The sequence below is a fragment of the Tyto alba genome, unplaced genomic scaffold (assembly GCF_018691265.1).
Source record: "Tyto alba isolate M040663 unplaced genomic scaffold, T.alba_DEE_v4.0 Super-Scaffold_1, whole genome shotgun sequence".
NCBI lineage: Eukaryota > Metazoa > Chordata > Aves > Strigiformes > Tytonidae > Tyto > Tyto alba.
In genome coordinates, this window is record NW_024881261.1 from 15,158,791 (window position 1) to 15,176,027 (window position 17,237).

At 51.4% G+C, this 17,237-nt stretch overlaps 1 protein-coding gene across 3 annotated transcripts in view; it reads right to left on the reverse strand.

Moving 5' to 3' along the window:
* Positions 1-3,077: 3,077 nt before the first annotated feature.
* Positions 3,078-17,237, reverse strand: part of SUFU (SUFU negative regulator of hedgehog signaling) — a 102,110-nt gene continuing 87,950 nt past the window's right edge. For all 3 annotated transcript variants that reach the window (XM_042789006.1, XM_042789002.1, XM_042788995.1), the window contains exons 11-12: positions 13,414-13,482; positions 3,078-10,159 (exon numbers count right to left, since the gene is read on the reverse strand). In XM_042789006.1, the coding sequence (XP_042644940.1) occupies positions 10,070-10,159; positions 13,414-13,482 (159 nt within the window). In that variant the 3' untranslated portion in view covers positions 3,078-10,069. The remainder of the gene's footprint in view (positions 10,160-13,413; positions 13,483-17,237) is intronic.

The window sequence follows — 17,237 nt, forward strand, 5'->3', positions numbered from 1 at the left end:
TAAACTGAATAATCAGAAAACAATTTTCCAATAAAAGCATCCCCCGAAATCTCCTTTTAAGGCAAGGACTGGGATTCCCACCACTGAGCATCTTCCCAACGCCTCGTGTTATTGTTCAGCTGCCTGTACCGGGGCCGGGCAGGCTGCCACACCACCCCGTGCCCCTGGGGACTCTCCCCGCCACATGGCCCAGCCAGCCCCCCCACTTCTGATTCCTTTTTGCCTTTATTTTTCCCCTTTTGCCAGATACTTTGGATAATTTTCCTGCTCAAAAAGCAAGCGGGGAGTACGAGGTACCACAGCACTGTGTTTGCTCCAGTGTTTTTAACAGCCAGGGGACGGATTTGTGCATTAAGCAGATGGGAATGATCCCAGCCTGGGAGGGAAGCTGGGTCTCCCTGGTGGCCTTGGCTTCGGATGCTCCTGGAGGTTTTTTAATATCTAACTGTGCTTTCCCCTTTGCTCCCCACTTCCCAGCTCCTCCAGAGCAGGTACCCCATCTCCGGCAGCAGGACATAGCAATGAGGTGTCGGGACAAAATAAGGCCATTTTTTCTTCTCCAGTGCAAGCTCTGCCCAACAGCAGGAACAGTTGCTCCAAAAGCTAATCGGAGAAGTTGGAGCTTCTGGGCACACCGTGGTGTCCTAGACAGTGAGCTGGGGCATGCAGAGGCTTCCCTATAGTGCTTCTCCCACCCCTGCCAGGTCCCGGTTTCCTGCGCTGGACGGTGAGGCTCTGGCTTGCAGCAGGGCAAGGATGCTTGCTGGCTCCCTGCTGTCCTTGAGGCTCAGCTGTGGGGCTGGGGGTGTTTGTCCTGCTTGCGGGGGGAGGCAGCAGGATGCAGCCCAGCCTGGCTGCTTTGGGCCCCTCTCTGGTTACGGCTTGGCCACGGGCCCCCAGGAGCGTGGGGTGTTAATGTGTAGGTCCTGCGTGCCGGGGTGTGCTGGGAGCCTTTCCTCTGCACCGAGGTGCTGCCACTGGCTGGTTGCACCACGAACGCTGGCCAGGAGAAACAGCAAGCAGGAGAGAAACGAGGCAAAAAGGGCGGGAAAAGAAAAATCCAAAGGGACCTGGTGTGCCAATCCCTGCAAGCCCATGTTTCTGGGTGCTGCGTGACACATCCTTGTGCTCCAGGTGGGCTAAAGCGTGGAAAACCGCTCCCTCCCGTGGCTGCACCATCCTGCCGTGGGCTGGGGGACATGCCACAGGAACAGACATGGTGAGGGTGTGATGCTGTGGGAGGGGGTTCCAGTGTCAGGACCATCCCTGAGTGCCCAAGGGCAGGCAGGGAACACTGTGGGAGCCCCTTGCTGTGGGGGCTGCCCCCTCATCCCGCTCCATGGGCACCCATCTCCCACCCCACCCCGTCTCCCCCTCCCACCCCGCAGGTGCACCCTCTTCCCCACTGAGGTTCCCAGGTGCCGCCATTCACTTTTCAGATGGGAAATGAGCCCCAGCCCTCCCTCTGCACTCAAAAAAAAAAAAAAAAAAAAAAAAAAATCCAAGAGAGAAGAGAAATAAACAAACAAATCCCTTTCCTCTCCTGGCTTGTCATCTGCTCTGCTCACAGTCCTTCCATTATTAATTAGAAAAGCTGCCAGCATTATTAGCAACAAACCGCTCCTAAAGAAGTTCAGAGCCGCAGATCAGAAGGGGCTCCCAGACATCGCTTTTGAGAAACCTCAATTAAATTCCCTGCCCGAAGGTGCTTTTGGCTGGGGTGAAGGCAGAGCGGTGAGACTGCCCGGGCTGGGCACGGCCGTGCCAGGGTGAAGGGTGACAGTGGGAGAGGGGCACCCCACTGTGCTGCACAGGGACCGCCTCTCTCTGGATTTGGGGCTGAACCAAGGGACCAGCTAGGATGTCCTAGTGGGGTGGCCCTGGGCTTGAAAATGCTTCAAGGCCTGGGAAGGTGAGGGGCACGGTGGGTCTCGGGCCAGGGGACCAGCTGCAGGTGGCTTCTTGCTCCCTCTGTCCCCGCTGAGAAAATAACCTTGCTGGGGATCCCGCTTGACTGGCAAGGTTTGCCTGAAGTGACACGATGAAACCCAGCCAAGCTATGGCCAAGTTCCTTTTGGCACATCCAGCACCGGCTGCTCCGCGCCGGCAGCACTTGGAGATCCCGCTGCTTTGCCTTGGGCCTGGGACAGTCTGCTTCTGGATGTGGCTGCGGGAGAGGTTCTTCGGGGAAGGATGGTTTTCACCCCAAACTTCACCAAATCCTCGCAGGAACCCTTTCTGTTGATTGCTCTCCTTTTGCTGCTGGGAGAGCTGAGGTAACACCTCCGAAGAGCAAGTGCAAAGCCTGGCCAAAGCTGGACTTCAGTTCCCTGCACGTTGTTTACTTTCCCTGTCACCCTTTCTCTGCACACAGCGACCTCCCTTCCCCTCCTCCCTGAGATATTCCACCCTTCCTCTCTCTGACCTTATAGGAATTTATTACCAAGGAGTGTAAAAAGATTACTGCAAAATCGTTCTGCATTACTGGGAAATCATTGCAACATTAGCTCAGTAATATTTTTTCATAAGTGTTTGCTGTGTCTCTTCTCCGACACGTTCGGTCTCCCCGCGCACATCCACACCCCCGCAGACCCCGCTGAAGCCAAGAGGCGCTTGGCAGAGGACGGGAGCACGGACCTGACCCAGCACTCACCCCGGCTCCCTCCTTCCCGCACCGGCGGACGAGGTTGCCGTCCCTCGGCTGAGCGGCTGTGCGGTGTCCTCGGACCCACGTGCCGGCACTCCCCACCCCGGTTTATCCAGGCGGCACGGAAACCCCCGGCTGTCAGGGCGCACGGGCTGCCTTGGCTCAAGGGGTTTTGCCAGCGGACGCTTGTGGAGGATCCCGTACCTGGCAGGGCCCAGGACCAGCCGTTTTGCTGAGTTTTTTCGGGAAAAGGAAGATCCCTTTCCTTCCCATGCTTGCACTCAGGAGGGCTGGGCGACAGACCCCGCTCCCCTGGAGCTGGGAGGGAGAAAGTGCTGATGAGGAGGAGAAGGGGCTGTCGAGGCAGCCGTGGGGCCGAGCAGGAGGCAGGTGGTCCCGCGGAGTCACCCACAGAGAAGGACACTGACAATTCTGCAAATACGTTTAATGCACTTAGAATACACGGGAGGAAAAAAACGTTTAGTGATTCACAAAAATATTACAAAAAGTCACGTGCAGGCGAAACACACCCAGCACTGCAATAACAATGTAAGAATTTACATTAGAAACTAATATAAAATATTTAAAAACCTCTGCTAGTTTAGCTTTCCATTTGTTTTTTGTCTTTTATAAAAAAAAAGGAGGAGGGGAGGGGGAAGAAAGGCCATCTACAAGGTACTGATACACTGGCTGCAGAAACGCAGGCTCCTTCCAGCCCCGTGGGTAGCGTCCTCGGGCTCCTCGCTCGACACGACCCCGCGCACGCAGACCGCACACACTCGCACATGCACACGCACACGGCTGAACTACAGAAAGGTTCACCTCCGGTCAGGGTTCACTGTGGTCCCGGTCACCCCACGTCCCCCGCCCTGGCAAGCTTGCCTTTGCTCTAGGTTTTGCAGAAACCGTCCAGCATACAAAACAAGTAGTGTCCCCAGCGAGCCGCAAAAGCTCCATCCCTTTAAAAAAAGGGAAAAGCTGGTGTGTCCAACCTGGGCTGGATGGGCGATGGGTTTTGAATGACTAAACTTGGGTTTGGAGCGTGACCGTGGCCCAAATTGAAGCACTGGGGCTCCAGGGCTGGATGGGTGCAAGACGCATCCCGCCATGGGGGCTGGGGCACCGGTGCAAGCCCCTGGCGGGACGCCGTCTGCTTCCACGGGGCTGCGAATTGCCGCTTCGGGGAAAGCCAAAAGCTGAGAACAAAAGGGCCCAGAGGCCCCCCAGCCCCTGATCAGTCACTGCGGGGACGACGGGGGCCACTCACACCCGCCTCCTCTTCCTCTGCCCCCCGCGGGTGCCGCAGCCCGCTCGCTGCCGCAGGAGGAACGGCGCAGGAGCTTCGTCGCCAGCACCGCGAAGTCCTTCTGCGCCCATCCTGCCCGCAGCACTGTCAGCACATGCCGTGTTTATGTAGGACCTACCGCACACGGTGACAGCTCGGTCCCTCCCACCCTCGCTGCTCTTGCAGCAGAGGGTTTCCGGAGCCGCACTTTCGCTGCACTTGGGCCCCAGGGAAAGGAACAAAGGAGCCATTTTCATCTCCAGCCTCGCCGGGAGTGGAGGGAGAAGGCGAGAGAAAAGACCAGTGTTTGCAAAACACAACAATTGGCAGGAAATTTTCCTCCGGCTTTTCGAGGCTGGGTTTTTTTTTCTCTCTCTTCCTCTTTTCAAAGAGGGGAGACACAGCATCAGGACAGTTTAAAAACAACCAGGCACTGGCCAGCCACATCGACCACGTGCAGCCCTTCCTGGGCTGATGTTCCTCTCCTGCTATCGGGGCCCTACGAGCTGAACGGTGAATGATGCTGTGGTCTTTCAGCGGGGGAAAGGGAAGGGGCTACCTTCACAGCAGACTAGAAATGATGTTTCTGAACTGACGTGCCGCTTAGGATGATTTTATGGTTTGTCAGCAATTATTGGGGAAACAGAATCATGGTAGAAATGAAGAGGTGGTGAAGTACAATACACGGACAGGTTCGCTGCCTGACAGAGACAGGTTGATGGGGGGCCAGGTTTAGAACACATTTGTAACCTCAGGCTTATTCTCCATTTGAAATTTTGGACTCACATCGAACACAAAGGTTTCTTTTTTAAAGAAAAGTGAACAAGCAGACACTCCGCAACAGAAAAAAACATAAAAATACTAGGTTGCTACAGATCTTGTTAAAAACTGCCACAGTCCCAGAGACCTAAATCCACCTTTCAAATCTTGTGAGGTGAACCCCACCAGCAAACGTGCATTTTGAGATTGTTGTGGATACAGTTTGGCTGCTGTGCAGGCTGGCGTTTATCGATAGAGACAGACGCACAGAAAAGGATTCCCAGTTGCTCGACAGTTCATCTGCCCCACAGGGAGAATTAAGGCACAATATACACTCTAAACGGAGGGCAGTCACGTAGAGGACCAAGTCCCCAGGAGGTGGAAGTGCTCTCGTGGCGCTGGACCCTCTCCTCAGCTGGCTGTGATGGCGCAGGGGCTGAAGCCCAAGACTTCATACAGCAGAGCCACAGGGTGCGAGGCTGCGCCCCGGGCTGGGGGAAAATCAGACACATGGGTCTAAGGGTTTCCTCTGGCCTGAAGGTCTGTGGATGTCTTCTCCCCACCTGACGTAACGCTGCCTTGCCCCAGCCAGACACAGGTCGGCAAAGCAGGTCACGGCCTCGAGATGCCTACCCAGGAGGAGGGAGGAGACGCCTGGACAGACAAACAGCCGAGCAGCCGCAATCCCATGCCGACCTGTCATCTGACCCGGCGCCCTGCGAAGCATGCAGTCAGCCAAACATTTTCCAGTGAAGCATCCGAGAAAGGTTTTTGTGAGGAGCTGGGGGGACATTTGACGAAGGGAACAGACAGTGGGCGAGCAATACCGCTCACTTAGTGACCAGCCCGAGGGGCAGCAGAGCAGGAGCTCCGCTCCCCACCCCACACTAATTAGAATAACAAATAAGACTGAAGCAGCCACACTGCCTCTCCCCATCTTTGACTCCAGCTCAGATGCAGCTAACGCAGCCATTTGAAGTCTCTACCATCAGCAGTGGGTACAGGCCAGGGTGTGAACACGCAGTGGGACATGCGTGGCCGGCTGCTTGCACCCACGCAGGATCTCAGTGGGTCCTGCCATGGAAATGAGGACTTGCCTGCAGGGACCCCATGCTGTGCCGAGGCCCTGATGATTCTCGCTTTCGTTTCTAGCTTCCCTGCACCCACGTTCACTCCCTTTGCAGCACCAGAGGTGCATAAGGACTGCGCTGCCTTCAACAAGCCGGAGCTGTGGGTGCAGGAGGGAGGCTGCTAACCCGCTCCCCCACCACGCAACCTCTCCCCAGCAATTTGCCCCCTCCAAGCCAAGCATCATTTTCAACTGTTTTTTTTTTTTTTTTTTTTTTTTTTTTAAAAGCTACACCCCCTAAGTATTTCTGCTGGTTGCAGATGAAAAACAACACAACCCCCGCTTCTTCAAAGACCATTTGATGACCTGATGGAGTAATTTCAAAAGCCATCCAAGTGCAACTGAATATTTGAAGTGAAGAGCTTCAGAATATAATTTCAAATCACTGTTGGCAAATCTATGTAGAGTAAAACCAATGTATCATCATCCTCAAAGACATTATGCACAGCAGGCACCACCTATCTAAGCCACTGAAAATATCACTGTAGGTCACACCAGCTACGAGACTGACTGCTCTGCTCAGACCGTATCCCACATACTTTAATACTGAAAATATACATTCCTTCTCTTGTTTTTAATCACGAGTTGAGAGGGAAAGTAGTCCTGGCTTTTGGGACTTCTCTTGTTTCAGAATTGCTGTCGCACGTTGGATTTTCAAGGCATTGTGGGTCTGCCATAAGGCTCTTCATCTTTGGAAATATCCCTATCGACCTGCATTGCAAGATTTCTCCAGGAGGGAGAAAACCTGTACTTGCTGCTTCTAAACTGCATTCATTTCCATTCAAATCGCTATCTTCAGCCAACACAAGCCTCACAGGTTTTGGTTTCATACAATCCTGCTTCCGACCTTCTACACAATCTAGAAAAAATCAGCACCAGTGGACCTACCGTCTTAGCAGGTCTGGGCTAGAAAAATACCTCAGCATTTATTAACACCGATGCATTTCTCTTTTCCAAACTACTTGCTCACTAAAATACAAAGGTTTCTTTTCCATTTTCTTCACACACAAGCGTGTCCTCCTGCCCCATGATGAAAATATCCAAACTTGAGATCTCATTTACTTGACAGTGAGTAAGCCTTTGGCATGGTTGCAAACTTGATGTGAATCAGGGGAGGGGAGGTCCTGTGGGTGCACAGCTCTTCACCGTACCGAGTAACATGCAACTTTCTTATTCTTAGATAACTGTTGAGAGGTGGTGACACAACCTTGGAGCTTAAGGGTTGACTTTCACCAGTTTCTCTCTTGTATTTGGTATAACAATAAGACAGAGATTTCTATTTTAACAGTTACTTGTCTAATATTTTTCCCCCTAACTAAATAGGAAGATTTAATTTCCTTTCCCTCAAACCTTCCCCTCCAATTGTTATCTGGCTACCAGCAAAGATCTGTGAGAAAGTGTCGCAGAAATAGAGATTTCTGGCATGCCACCTGTTCATAACTCAAATACACAGAACTATATATAAATACATGACATGGAACAAAAATACACACACACAAGGATACTGGGTGGATTTTCAAATGCATTCAGCGTGTTCCCTCCGAAGTCAATGAAAACCCAACCCAGAGCGTCTGATGAGAGTAAATATAGTGAGAAAAACATACACATATGAAAGGCAGAACTGGAGCACAAGCCAGATTGGAGGAGGTGCTTTCCCTGCGTACAGCACCACGTCCCTGCTGCGAAGGCTCAAAGAGTTCATGGGGCAGGAGGTCCTAAGCTTTCCAGATGTGTGTCAGAGCCCAGAGAGGGTCTGATGGACTTCTCTCTGCCCCGTGCTGATCTCTGCAGGAACAGCAACAATTGACCTTCCAAATGTCCCTTCTCCACCAAGAGGTGGATTTTAAGCTCCTTTTAATGAGAGCTAGCATCTGGAAACAAGGAAGAGCAGCCAGCATCGTGGCAACGGGCCAGCTCTGCCGCAGGCACCCCCAGCAAGCTCGCACAAGGGCAGTCCATGGGCTACCGCTGGCGGATGGCTTTGGGACAAAACTGTAGTTGCTGCCCTTGCCTCCTTCCCGACTGCCACAATCATCTGTCTGTTCATTATCTTGCGGTGGGACACTTGGGCACCTCATTTCTGAAGCTGGACTGGTAAATTTTCATGCCGCTTTCTCGCCCACACTGTCCCCTGCATATACATCTATGTGCAGAAGGGATGCTTAGTGCTAACCAGGACAATGAAAACTGGCCAAGAGATCCCACGGATGAATGCAGTCTACCACAGCACAGAAATCACTCTGGCTGGCACATGCAGATATCTGAAAGTTTGTTCTTTTGCAGCAGGATTTTAAGATGATCCTCTGAGTTCAGACAAAATGACAAACTCATTTACATGTAAATTGCTTTCGTAGGTTTGCAGAAAGGAAGGTTCTGCCGAGCAGTGTTGGACCCTGAATTTGGCCTGCCTTAAATTATAATATAACAACAATTATAATAATACAAATACTACTTTGTACACAAAGCACGCCCTCCCCTGCAAACCCTGGCATGCTTCGGTAGGTCCTACAGCCCTCTAGTCAATAATCACCCTCTCTGCACAGAGAGACATTGAGTGACTTGCCTGAGGCCACAGAGGAATTCTGTAGCAAGTCCAGGGAAAGCTTTGTGGCTCCTAGCTCTGCTTCTTGACCAACATTAACCAGGCTCAAATATATGCAAAAAACATCAAAGCTGAATGTGCCAGGAAGAAATCAAATCAGAAAACAAACAGAAAACCAACCCCGGGGTACTGTGAGGCCTCTTGGACTTTGCTGTTTGATCAGGGGAGTTAAGTGTTAAAAGCTTTTGTTACACTTGTATTACGATCACACAGCAACTGTGCATAAATCGACAAGTTATCTTGTAGGCAGAAAGAGGTGGAAGGGGAGCGGCACCTCCCCTGACAAGGAGTGAAGAGTTGTCACCAGAAGACAATGGGCAGAGGAAGGCTGGGGAATATGCATGAGAAGCAACCTGCAACAGCAGCAGGGGGTAAAGCCTTCGGTGGTTTGCTGCAGTATATCCACAGGGGCCAGACTCTCCATACAGAGACACAATCTGACACTGCAGAGACTGTCTCCTCTGCACACCATGTTCTGCTCCAACGAGGAAGCCACGGGGATCTAGAGAGAGGGTCTTTTCAAACTGATTTTGATGCTTTACAGCTCAAATCTATCTGAAAAGGATGGACGTCAGCAACGACAAGAGCCATCACTGCGAGGCTAAAGGGGAAAATGGAGCTGCACTAGGGCACAACCCTGCTGGAACAGGGAGAATAGTTGGCTTTATTGAGGCTGAGTCTCCCCTCTGCTATGCCAGGGCAGCGGAGATCTCCATTTCATACGCTTTCAAGCAGCCCTCTGGATCCTGCAGAGCTGCTGAAGTTGTCCCTGTGAACAAATGGTCCTTTCTAGCTTCTCAAATTCTGTACAATAGCAAGGAAAAAATACTTGACAGTATCTCTTTAAAGATAAACACACTGTAAACAGGAGATCTCCCCCGCCCCGGTAGCTTTCTTCCTCCTGCTTGTGCAAAACCAGAGGTTGCGACCTTCCCTGGGGTTCAGGCACAAGGACAGGATGCGTGAGAATAAAGTTGCCTCTGTTTGCAGCGATACCATAGCTAATAGCACCAAGACCAACACTTAAAACATGCCTAATTTGAGGGCAGGGAGGATCTGGGTTTGTTTTTCTTGACTGAACTAGAAAGTTCATCTTTAAATCTGTTCAGCTTCAAGCATGTGAGCTTTTGGCCTCCTTTAAACAGGGGAAATACCATTCCGTTTCAGAAAAGAAAAAAAAATAACACATGGAAGAACAGTTCTGCAGTCAGTAAAAGTTTGGCTAACAAAAGGACTCCAGAGTCACGTAAAGAACATTTAATCCATGGATTATAGGCTCGCACCTGGCAGAAATGCATGTGTAAATACAGGCGTGCGGAGCGTCTACACCCTGGGCTAAGGCAGAGGGGAGTTCTGTAGCTAGGAGAGAGAAAGGATTCTTACTACTAATTTTCATAGTTAAATATTTCTCACTCGCACTCACACATACGCAGGCTGTTCCCAGAGAGCTCAGCCTTGGGAAGGATAAAGGAAAGGGCTCAGTTCGGTCTGGGCTGGTGCTGAGTAGCTTCTCTTCTGTTTGCAGTGGTTGTGCAGCAAACTCTTTTATTTGCAGGCAGAGTTTTTACTGCATTAATTATCCTGTGAGTCACTGGGTAATGGACAGTAACTTGGCTCTCCCAGTTGTTAGAAGGGCGTAATTCAGCTCTAATGCAGCGGGTTGTCGAACACGGCATCTGGCAAAATGGAAACTTTCAGTTTCTTTTCAGGCCAGCTGTACTCCTTTGGAAGTTTAAACTGTAAGACAGTATAAAGAGAACCAGTTAATGTATATCGCTGCAACCTAACCCACATTAAAAACAAAATTGTTGCAAAGGCAGGCAGCCCCATGTTGTTATTATTTTTTAAAACAAGAGGCCACTAAGAAAGCATTTCCCCGTCAGTATGTTTTGGACAGCAGGGGACATTAGATAATGTGGCCTGTGCCTCAGCTGCCAAAGTAAAGTTCTGAGATTTCAGCCCAAGTGCTGTTTATTTCACCAGACAGATTCTGGAGGGTTTCTGCCCCCATCACCATTTCCCTTTCCCTGAAAATCTGCAGCACAAGTATCTCCCCTCCTACCTGACCATGTCCCTTTCCTGTCACCTACCCCAGCCCCCAGAGCTCCCTGTTTGCTTTCAAGGGAGACTTAGGGCAGCTTTCAAACTCTTGCTCGTACAGGGTGGGATGCATTGTGAGCCAGTGTGGCTCTATCGGGTGACAGGCTTCCAAATGGCCACCACGTCCAGGAGGGAAAACTGTGCCACCCTGGCCGGGGAGAGCCAGAGAGCCCGAACAGCATTTCTGCTCAGCCCTACCCACCTCTGGCACAACAGCTTTGCAGAGTGCCCGTACAATGCCTCATATTCACACAGGCACTCGGCTGCTCGGGCTTATTTTGCAAACATTCACTGAAGCACACGGAACGGAGATTTTTTGCCCCAGTCTGGTTTACACAGCAATGTCTCTGGCCAATGTTTCCCAAACAAGGCAAGTGCACTGGTCCCATCCTGATGTTGCTCCAGGGCACCCTGCCTTAGGCTGGGAAGTCACCCCAACATCTCTGATCCCAAACACAACCATGTAGGGACAGAGCTCGAAGGGAAGGAGCCTTACCACCAACCCATCTCACAACCACATCTGACCAGGGCCCATGCCTTCACACAGATCTCTCAAGAAAGAGCTCGTGGGGGGGGGTGGGGGTAGGAGGTAGGGGGTGGAATCTCTTAGGCTACAAATCTGCCCCATCCACAGGTGGATTGCAACCAGTTCTGCATGTGCATTTCAGGCAATCCCAGTGCCCAAACTGAGGGTCTAAAACCAGTGGGGGAACAGCTCTGGAAGCCAGTTTGCAGGATCATTTTTTTTAAAAAACTCTGTAACTCTGGTGCACCCATGGTGTAGCACCACCTGACACTGCAATAGTCTCTGACACCCTGATGGGATTCTCAGGGAGGAATCCCACCAGCGTCCCACCTCACCAGTGACAATCTGACCTGGAGGGAGCTAATTCAGAACGGTTACAGATACAGTGGTCCTCTCCTAGGAGAGTCCTCAGACCAAGTCCAGCAGTGCCGTAGGCTTCCCAGGGGGGACACACGAACTTGAGAGTTGGTGCAAGGGGACAGAGACCTGCGCTTCATCCCTCTTTATCCAATTGTCTTTCTTCCTATAAGTGCCCCGTTTCTGAAGGACATTAACACACGCTCAGTGGCAGGTTCCTGCTAAAGGAGATCCCCTCCAGCTGCCTGCTCCACAGCAAGGGTGACTCTAACATGAATTTGCTCCTGACCTTGCTCCGTCTGCAGCTGTGTATGGGGGTAACCTGCAGTTGGTACCCACTGACCTTAGTATGCTGGGCTGGCAGTTCAGGGTCTGACCCATGATCTGGGGGCATGGCAGGAGGATCCTTCAGGATAGTGGCTACCATTAACTCCCACTCTTTCTCCTCTAGGAAACATAAACAGCTCAAGTCCCACTTCTGGTTGTTTTTTTTTAAACTCAAGCCCTGTGTATAGCTTGCACCATATAATCTAGTGGCCCTACGCTGCCCAGGGGATTCTTCTGAGTTCAGTGTCTAGAGTATGTGAAAAACATGCTGAAGATACTCAGATCGTTTCACTTAATTTCACTTAACACAGGTGGCTCTTCATTCAGAAAAAAAAAAAAAAAAAAGACTCTCCTTGCAGCGCTTCATTCTACCACACGACTATCATCAGCAACAGACAGGGCTGCTGAGGAACGCCTTCAGTTGGCCCAAACTGGGACCCTGTGAGTTACAAATCCTTGGAGGAATCTGGATGCTGAAAGATCACATTTCATCTCAAGTATTTTCCTTTTAATAAACAGGAGTGGTTCCAAAGCAATCCTCTTGGAGAAGTCATCCTCTGCATTTGTTTGTTTTTCACTTTTTAATTTAGCGAAGTCCCAGTAACTCAGAACCGAACGCCTGATCGCTGTGCCAGGAGTTGCCATGCTCATTGCCTCTGCCTCTCAGCGGAGAGCAAAGGAACATGAGCCGTCCAAAGCCTTAACTAAAGGGCCTTCAAACCAAAGTGCTCCTGGGCTTCCATGTCACTAGCAAAAATGAGCTTTGGATTAGGTTTAACTGGATAAAAGCTGGTCTGAAAGTCACTGCACAGCCAGCAGCATGCTCCCCTCACTCACACAGGGAAGAACACCCTGGCATCAAATCAACTCTGGATTAAACAATTAGAGCCCTGAGATTTTCCTGGGGGGAGGGGAGCAGGGTGAGAGATGGGAGGCTGCTCTACAAGCCAAGGAAAGTTTCTTTAGAGTCTGCAGGGAGCTGTAAAAAATGGGATTAAAAATATTACATGTCATTTCTGCCACTGCTCTTTGAAGTCAAGCAGAATATTTATATGGCATGCATGGGAGAGAGGGTGTTAAATGTTCCCCAGGAAGAGATCACATGGCAGGGGGAAGTTTAGTACCACGCAGCAAAGCTTTATAAAGCTCCCTTGGCTGCTGCTATAATGCTTCCAGGCTGGTGATGGTCCTCTGCATGCCGTGCAGGGGTAGCAGGTGAAGGCCAAGTAGCAGATGTGAAAAAGCCCCTGCCTGCTCCCCAAGCACCAAAAAGGAAGCCCCTACAAGAGACTGCTCAGCAGTAAATGTGCTCCCACCACTTTCAGCCTTTCTGAAAGCAGGAAAGGTGATGTGCCTGAAGCTGCTGCTGAGGACACTATGCACGGCGTGGAGGAAATCCCAACAACCTGGCCCCAGGGGCTGCACCACCTTGGTTCAGGGTGCTCAGCTACCATGTTGGGAAAGATGCTGGCGGAAAGGAAATGCAGAGCCTCTCTTAATACCCATCCTTCCTCTGTATTTCCTGCAATCCCTTCTCTCAGACGTGAAGGTTTATCAAGGCCTCAAATCTACAGTGCAGGGCTGCAGCCTGCGAACTGAGGGGAGGATGAAAGGCAAGCTGCAGGACGGGCTGAGCTCTCTGGGACAGTTCAGGGGAGATACGGGAATGATGCAGCCTTACTTCCTCTGGAGAATTCAGATCTTCTAAATCTTCCAGCATTCTCTCTACAAACTCTTCAGTCAATAGGATCTGAAAAGAAAATACAGTAGTTTATGCCTTTATACTCCTAGTTTTATCTAATTGCCAAGAAACAGAATGACTTCTGCGGAGAGCAGATTGTACCAGCTCACTCCTTCCCCTATGTCCTTCTTTCCCGCAATACAAAGGTTTGAGGGACAGGAGCTCCTAGCTTTGCCTCCTACCCCAACCACTGAAAAAAAAAGTTAAAATTATACAGCAGTCTTTTTTGACCCTCAATTATCTTCCTCAGTCTAAAATTAGAGGCTCGGCTTTAGACAGAGTGGGGAAGGAGGAAAAGGGGTCAAGATAACAACTGTTGGAGAGACAGTGGGGGACAGCCACTTTCATCTGATCCACTGAAGTTAAGTTCACAGTTTAATCAGGAAACAGCAGCACAGGGAGAGCCCGAGACCCGCACAGAGCTGGCGCTTTGGGCACTGGGAGGGCTCTGACCTGAGTGCAGCACATCGTTCAGACAAAACAGATGCTGGGTACGGGAGGTGCTCCTGGAGGTGCCCGCGCTAGGCACCTCCACGGTGTATTGCACGTGCCCATCCTGCGTGCCGGTGCTGGGAAAGCTTCTGGCTCATCTCGAGGCCAGGCTGGCAAGCACGGAGCAGCCCAGAAAAGCAGCTGTCAGCGGGTCAAAATTCCTGGCTGAGGGCCACAACCTCGGCTCACTGGAGCCCCCCAAGTCACACAAACCAGACACACCACGGGGGAAACCAGCCCCGGGAATTCAAGAGGAAGAACTCCCACCCTCTTTAAAAAAGCACATGATAGCCAAAAGCAAACACGTCCTGCCTCTCTTCACAACAGCCGTAAAGGCCAGAGCTCCAGGCAGGCCAGCTGGCTTGGCACAGGAGCAGAGACAGCAGTGCGGGACCAGGCAAACATCCCCACGCAGTGAGGGGGCCTTGGAGCGGCATTCCTGGGAGTTAGGTTGCCGCAGTATCCAGTGGATTATTCCCATTTCAGCCTAGAGGTTTGCTTCTTCCCCCCTGATCCTCCTTTCCTCCCTTCGCTCCACCCTTTCCTCTGTCTCTGGCATTGCTTTCCATCCTGAAGCAACCACCATCCCCATGCCCCTTTCCCTGTTCTCCCCAGCCCTGAGCTCTGTGCTCCCCCCCAGAGAGGGGACTGCTCCAGCACCAAACACTGGTGGAGCTAAGTGCCCAGCCCCGCTGCCCTCCGCTGTGCCCCCTCCAGCTCACGTCTGGAAGAGGTGCAGCCAGCCTCCCAGGCCCACCCGCTCCTCGGTGCCAGTAACATCAGTGGGGAGCGAGCGACCACCAGGATGCCATGGGCTGTTTGGCAAGTGGAAGCCTTTGGGCTCCACTTTGATAACACAGAAGCAGGGCTATAGGACAGCAAGAGAAAGTGGAAACTCTGGTCTCCTTTTCTTCCTTTGGTTGGCAAGAGAAAGATCTGAAAACACCAAATCCAGATCCGAGAGCTACCAGGTGTCTGCAATTCTCTCCCCTTTAACTTTGCCACCCTGCTGCCACTGCACACAGATTTCCCAGGGGATGAGGGAATTGCACCCTCCCCTCTCCACCACATTCCCCTCTTTGCTTAGCTTCAACCTGCAGCAAGCTCCAGGCCAGGGTTTATGACCAAGATGCTCAGCATGGATGCAGGCACCTCCATCAGGCCTTTCTGATCATACCTCGAACCTGAAAAAACCCTGCTTCAGCTAGGAGCCAGGAGCTTGCTGCTTTGGACAGGACTCTGCAACCTGGCACCAATCTGCAGACTGGCAAGCTGAGAAACATTGCACTGAAACACGCAGTACCACTGCAAACTACTGCAGTCTCCTTGCAGGAGCCTGTAACTATTCTGCCTGTTGAACTGGAGACACTCGTTTGTTGACTGTTTGCAGGAGGAGGAAGCCGTCTGTCCGTGTTGGAGGCAGGAGGGCAACCTGATCGCTCAGCTCAGAAGGAAGAGCTGGGTGGGGAGCTGTGGCTCTGCATGGAGCAGATCGGTTTCTGCGGAGGTGCAGCCTGCAATGGGGTGAGGGAATGAAAACAATTTGGCAGACATCAAAATCCACAGAGCAGCCGGAAAAAGGAGGAGGAATTGGTATTCACAGCAATCAGGCAAGGAGGAAATGAATATTCAGCCATCCACAGATGAGCAAAAATGCCAGAGGTTGGGATGGGTGAGAGAGCAGGAATGAGGAGTCGCAGCTTTGGCAGGGGGACTGGAAGACAAGCGCAGCAGGAAGACCCCTGGGCATTCCCAAGGTGCCAGAGGCAGGAGAGAAATGGGAACCACGTGTGCGAGGCAGCCAGCTGCTCTGAGGCTGGAGGAAAACAAGACAGGGTATGCAGGGGTAAACAACAAAGGGTGGAAAGTGAAGGGGAGGACAGGTCAGGTCCCTGCTAAGCCACAGACTCCCAGAGTAGGGACAAATCTACGTGGAGCATTGTGGCTAACACTGACCTGGGATGCAACCCTCTGAGATGGCTGAGCCCATCTGCAGCTCACTGGTCCCTCTCAGTGAATTTTGGTAATCTAGCTGAAAAAAAAAGCAAATTCCACTGATGTAGTGAACTGAACAGGCTCCCTGAAGGGTCTGAGGAGTGGGACAGGAGCTCGCAGCTCAGCTGTCTTGTGGACTTGGTTTGTTGGATCAAAGCAATGGCAGCCTGCTCTATGCAGCGCGCTGAGAAAAGATCGCAGTGCCATTCTGCAAGCCCTGCCTAGACAGTTAACTTTGGTGGAGGGCAGACGTCGCAGGCTGCAATGACAAACTGCTGCAGTGACATTCACACAGTGTGTCACTCAGAGCCCGTCCTTAACAGCCTGAGTCAGAAGAAAACCACCCCAAACTCTACTACCCCATGCTGCTGGGGAGACCCGCTCTCCTTCCTGGAGAAGAAGGGAGTCTCTGAAGCGCAGGTGTAACCAAATGTACAAGCAGCCATGTCCCTTGGCACAGGAAACTGGCACTTGAGCTCTCCCGAGAATGGCACACCAACTGCTGAAGAAGGCTTTGAAGCAAGAAGCACTGTCACCCTGGATTCTCATCTAGACAATATTTCTCCTCATAGAAGTAGCCTAATCAAAACGGCTCCGGAGCATTAAGACCTGTGCTCACAGGTCAGGCTGCTGTCCCCACCTGCAATCAGCAAAACCACCTTTATACTTGTGGGTGAGTCTTTGCTCCTACGGAGAAAGATGAGAATAAATCCAATCCCATCTCAGCTTCCCTCACTCACAGTATTTCAGGTTTCCAGTTCTTGTATCATGCCTGCTCCTGCACAGTATGATACCCCATTACATTAACACACACACATTATATGTGCATGATATTAAAGGTGACATTCCCAGCAAATAAACATGACAGACTGCCATTGCTCTAGGCACCTAATTTAATTTCCTCTGGGATTTAAACCTCAGAAGCTCAAATTAAACAAATAGGCCCTGTTCACTTTATATTTCAGACCCGAATTCAGAGTTTTCCTCCGATGCTGTTAACTGATCTTATCAACAGGACACTGCACAGAGATCACAATGATGAAGCAGCTTATTCCCTTCCCAAAGGAAAACAGAGCCCTGCTGTTGTGCTGCAGCCATGGGAAAAGCTGACACAATGTGGAGGACAAATGAAGCTGTCCCACGCGCGCTGAACAGGCCTTTTCTCCCATGAAATCTCTCGGCTGATGCTGAGGAGGCAAAGGAGCTCTCCGGAGCGGCAGCAGGCGTCCCGGGTGCCGCAGCGGCCAGGCACTTGCAGTGCTGTGTTTTCACAGCTC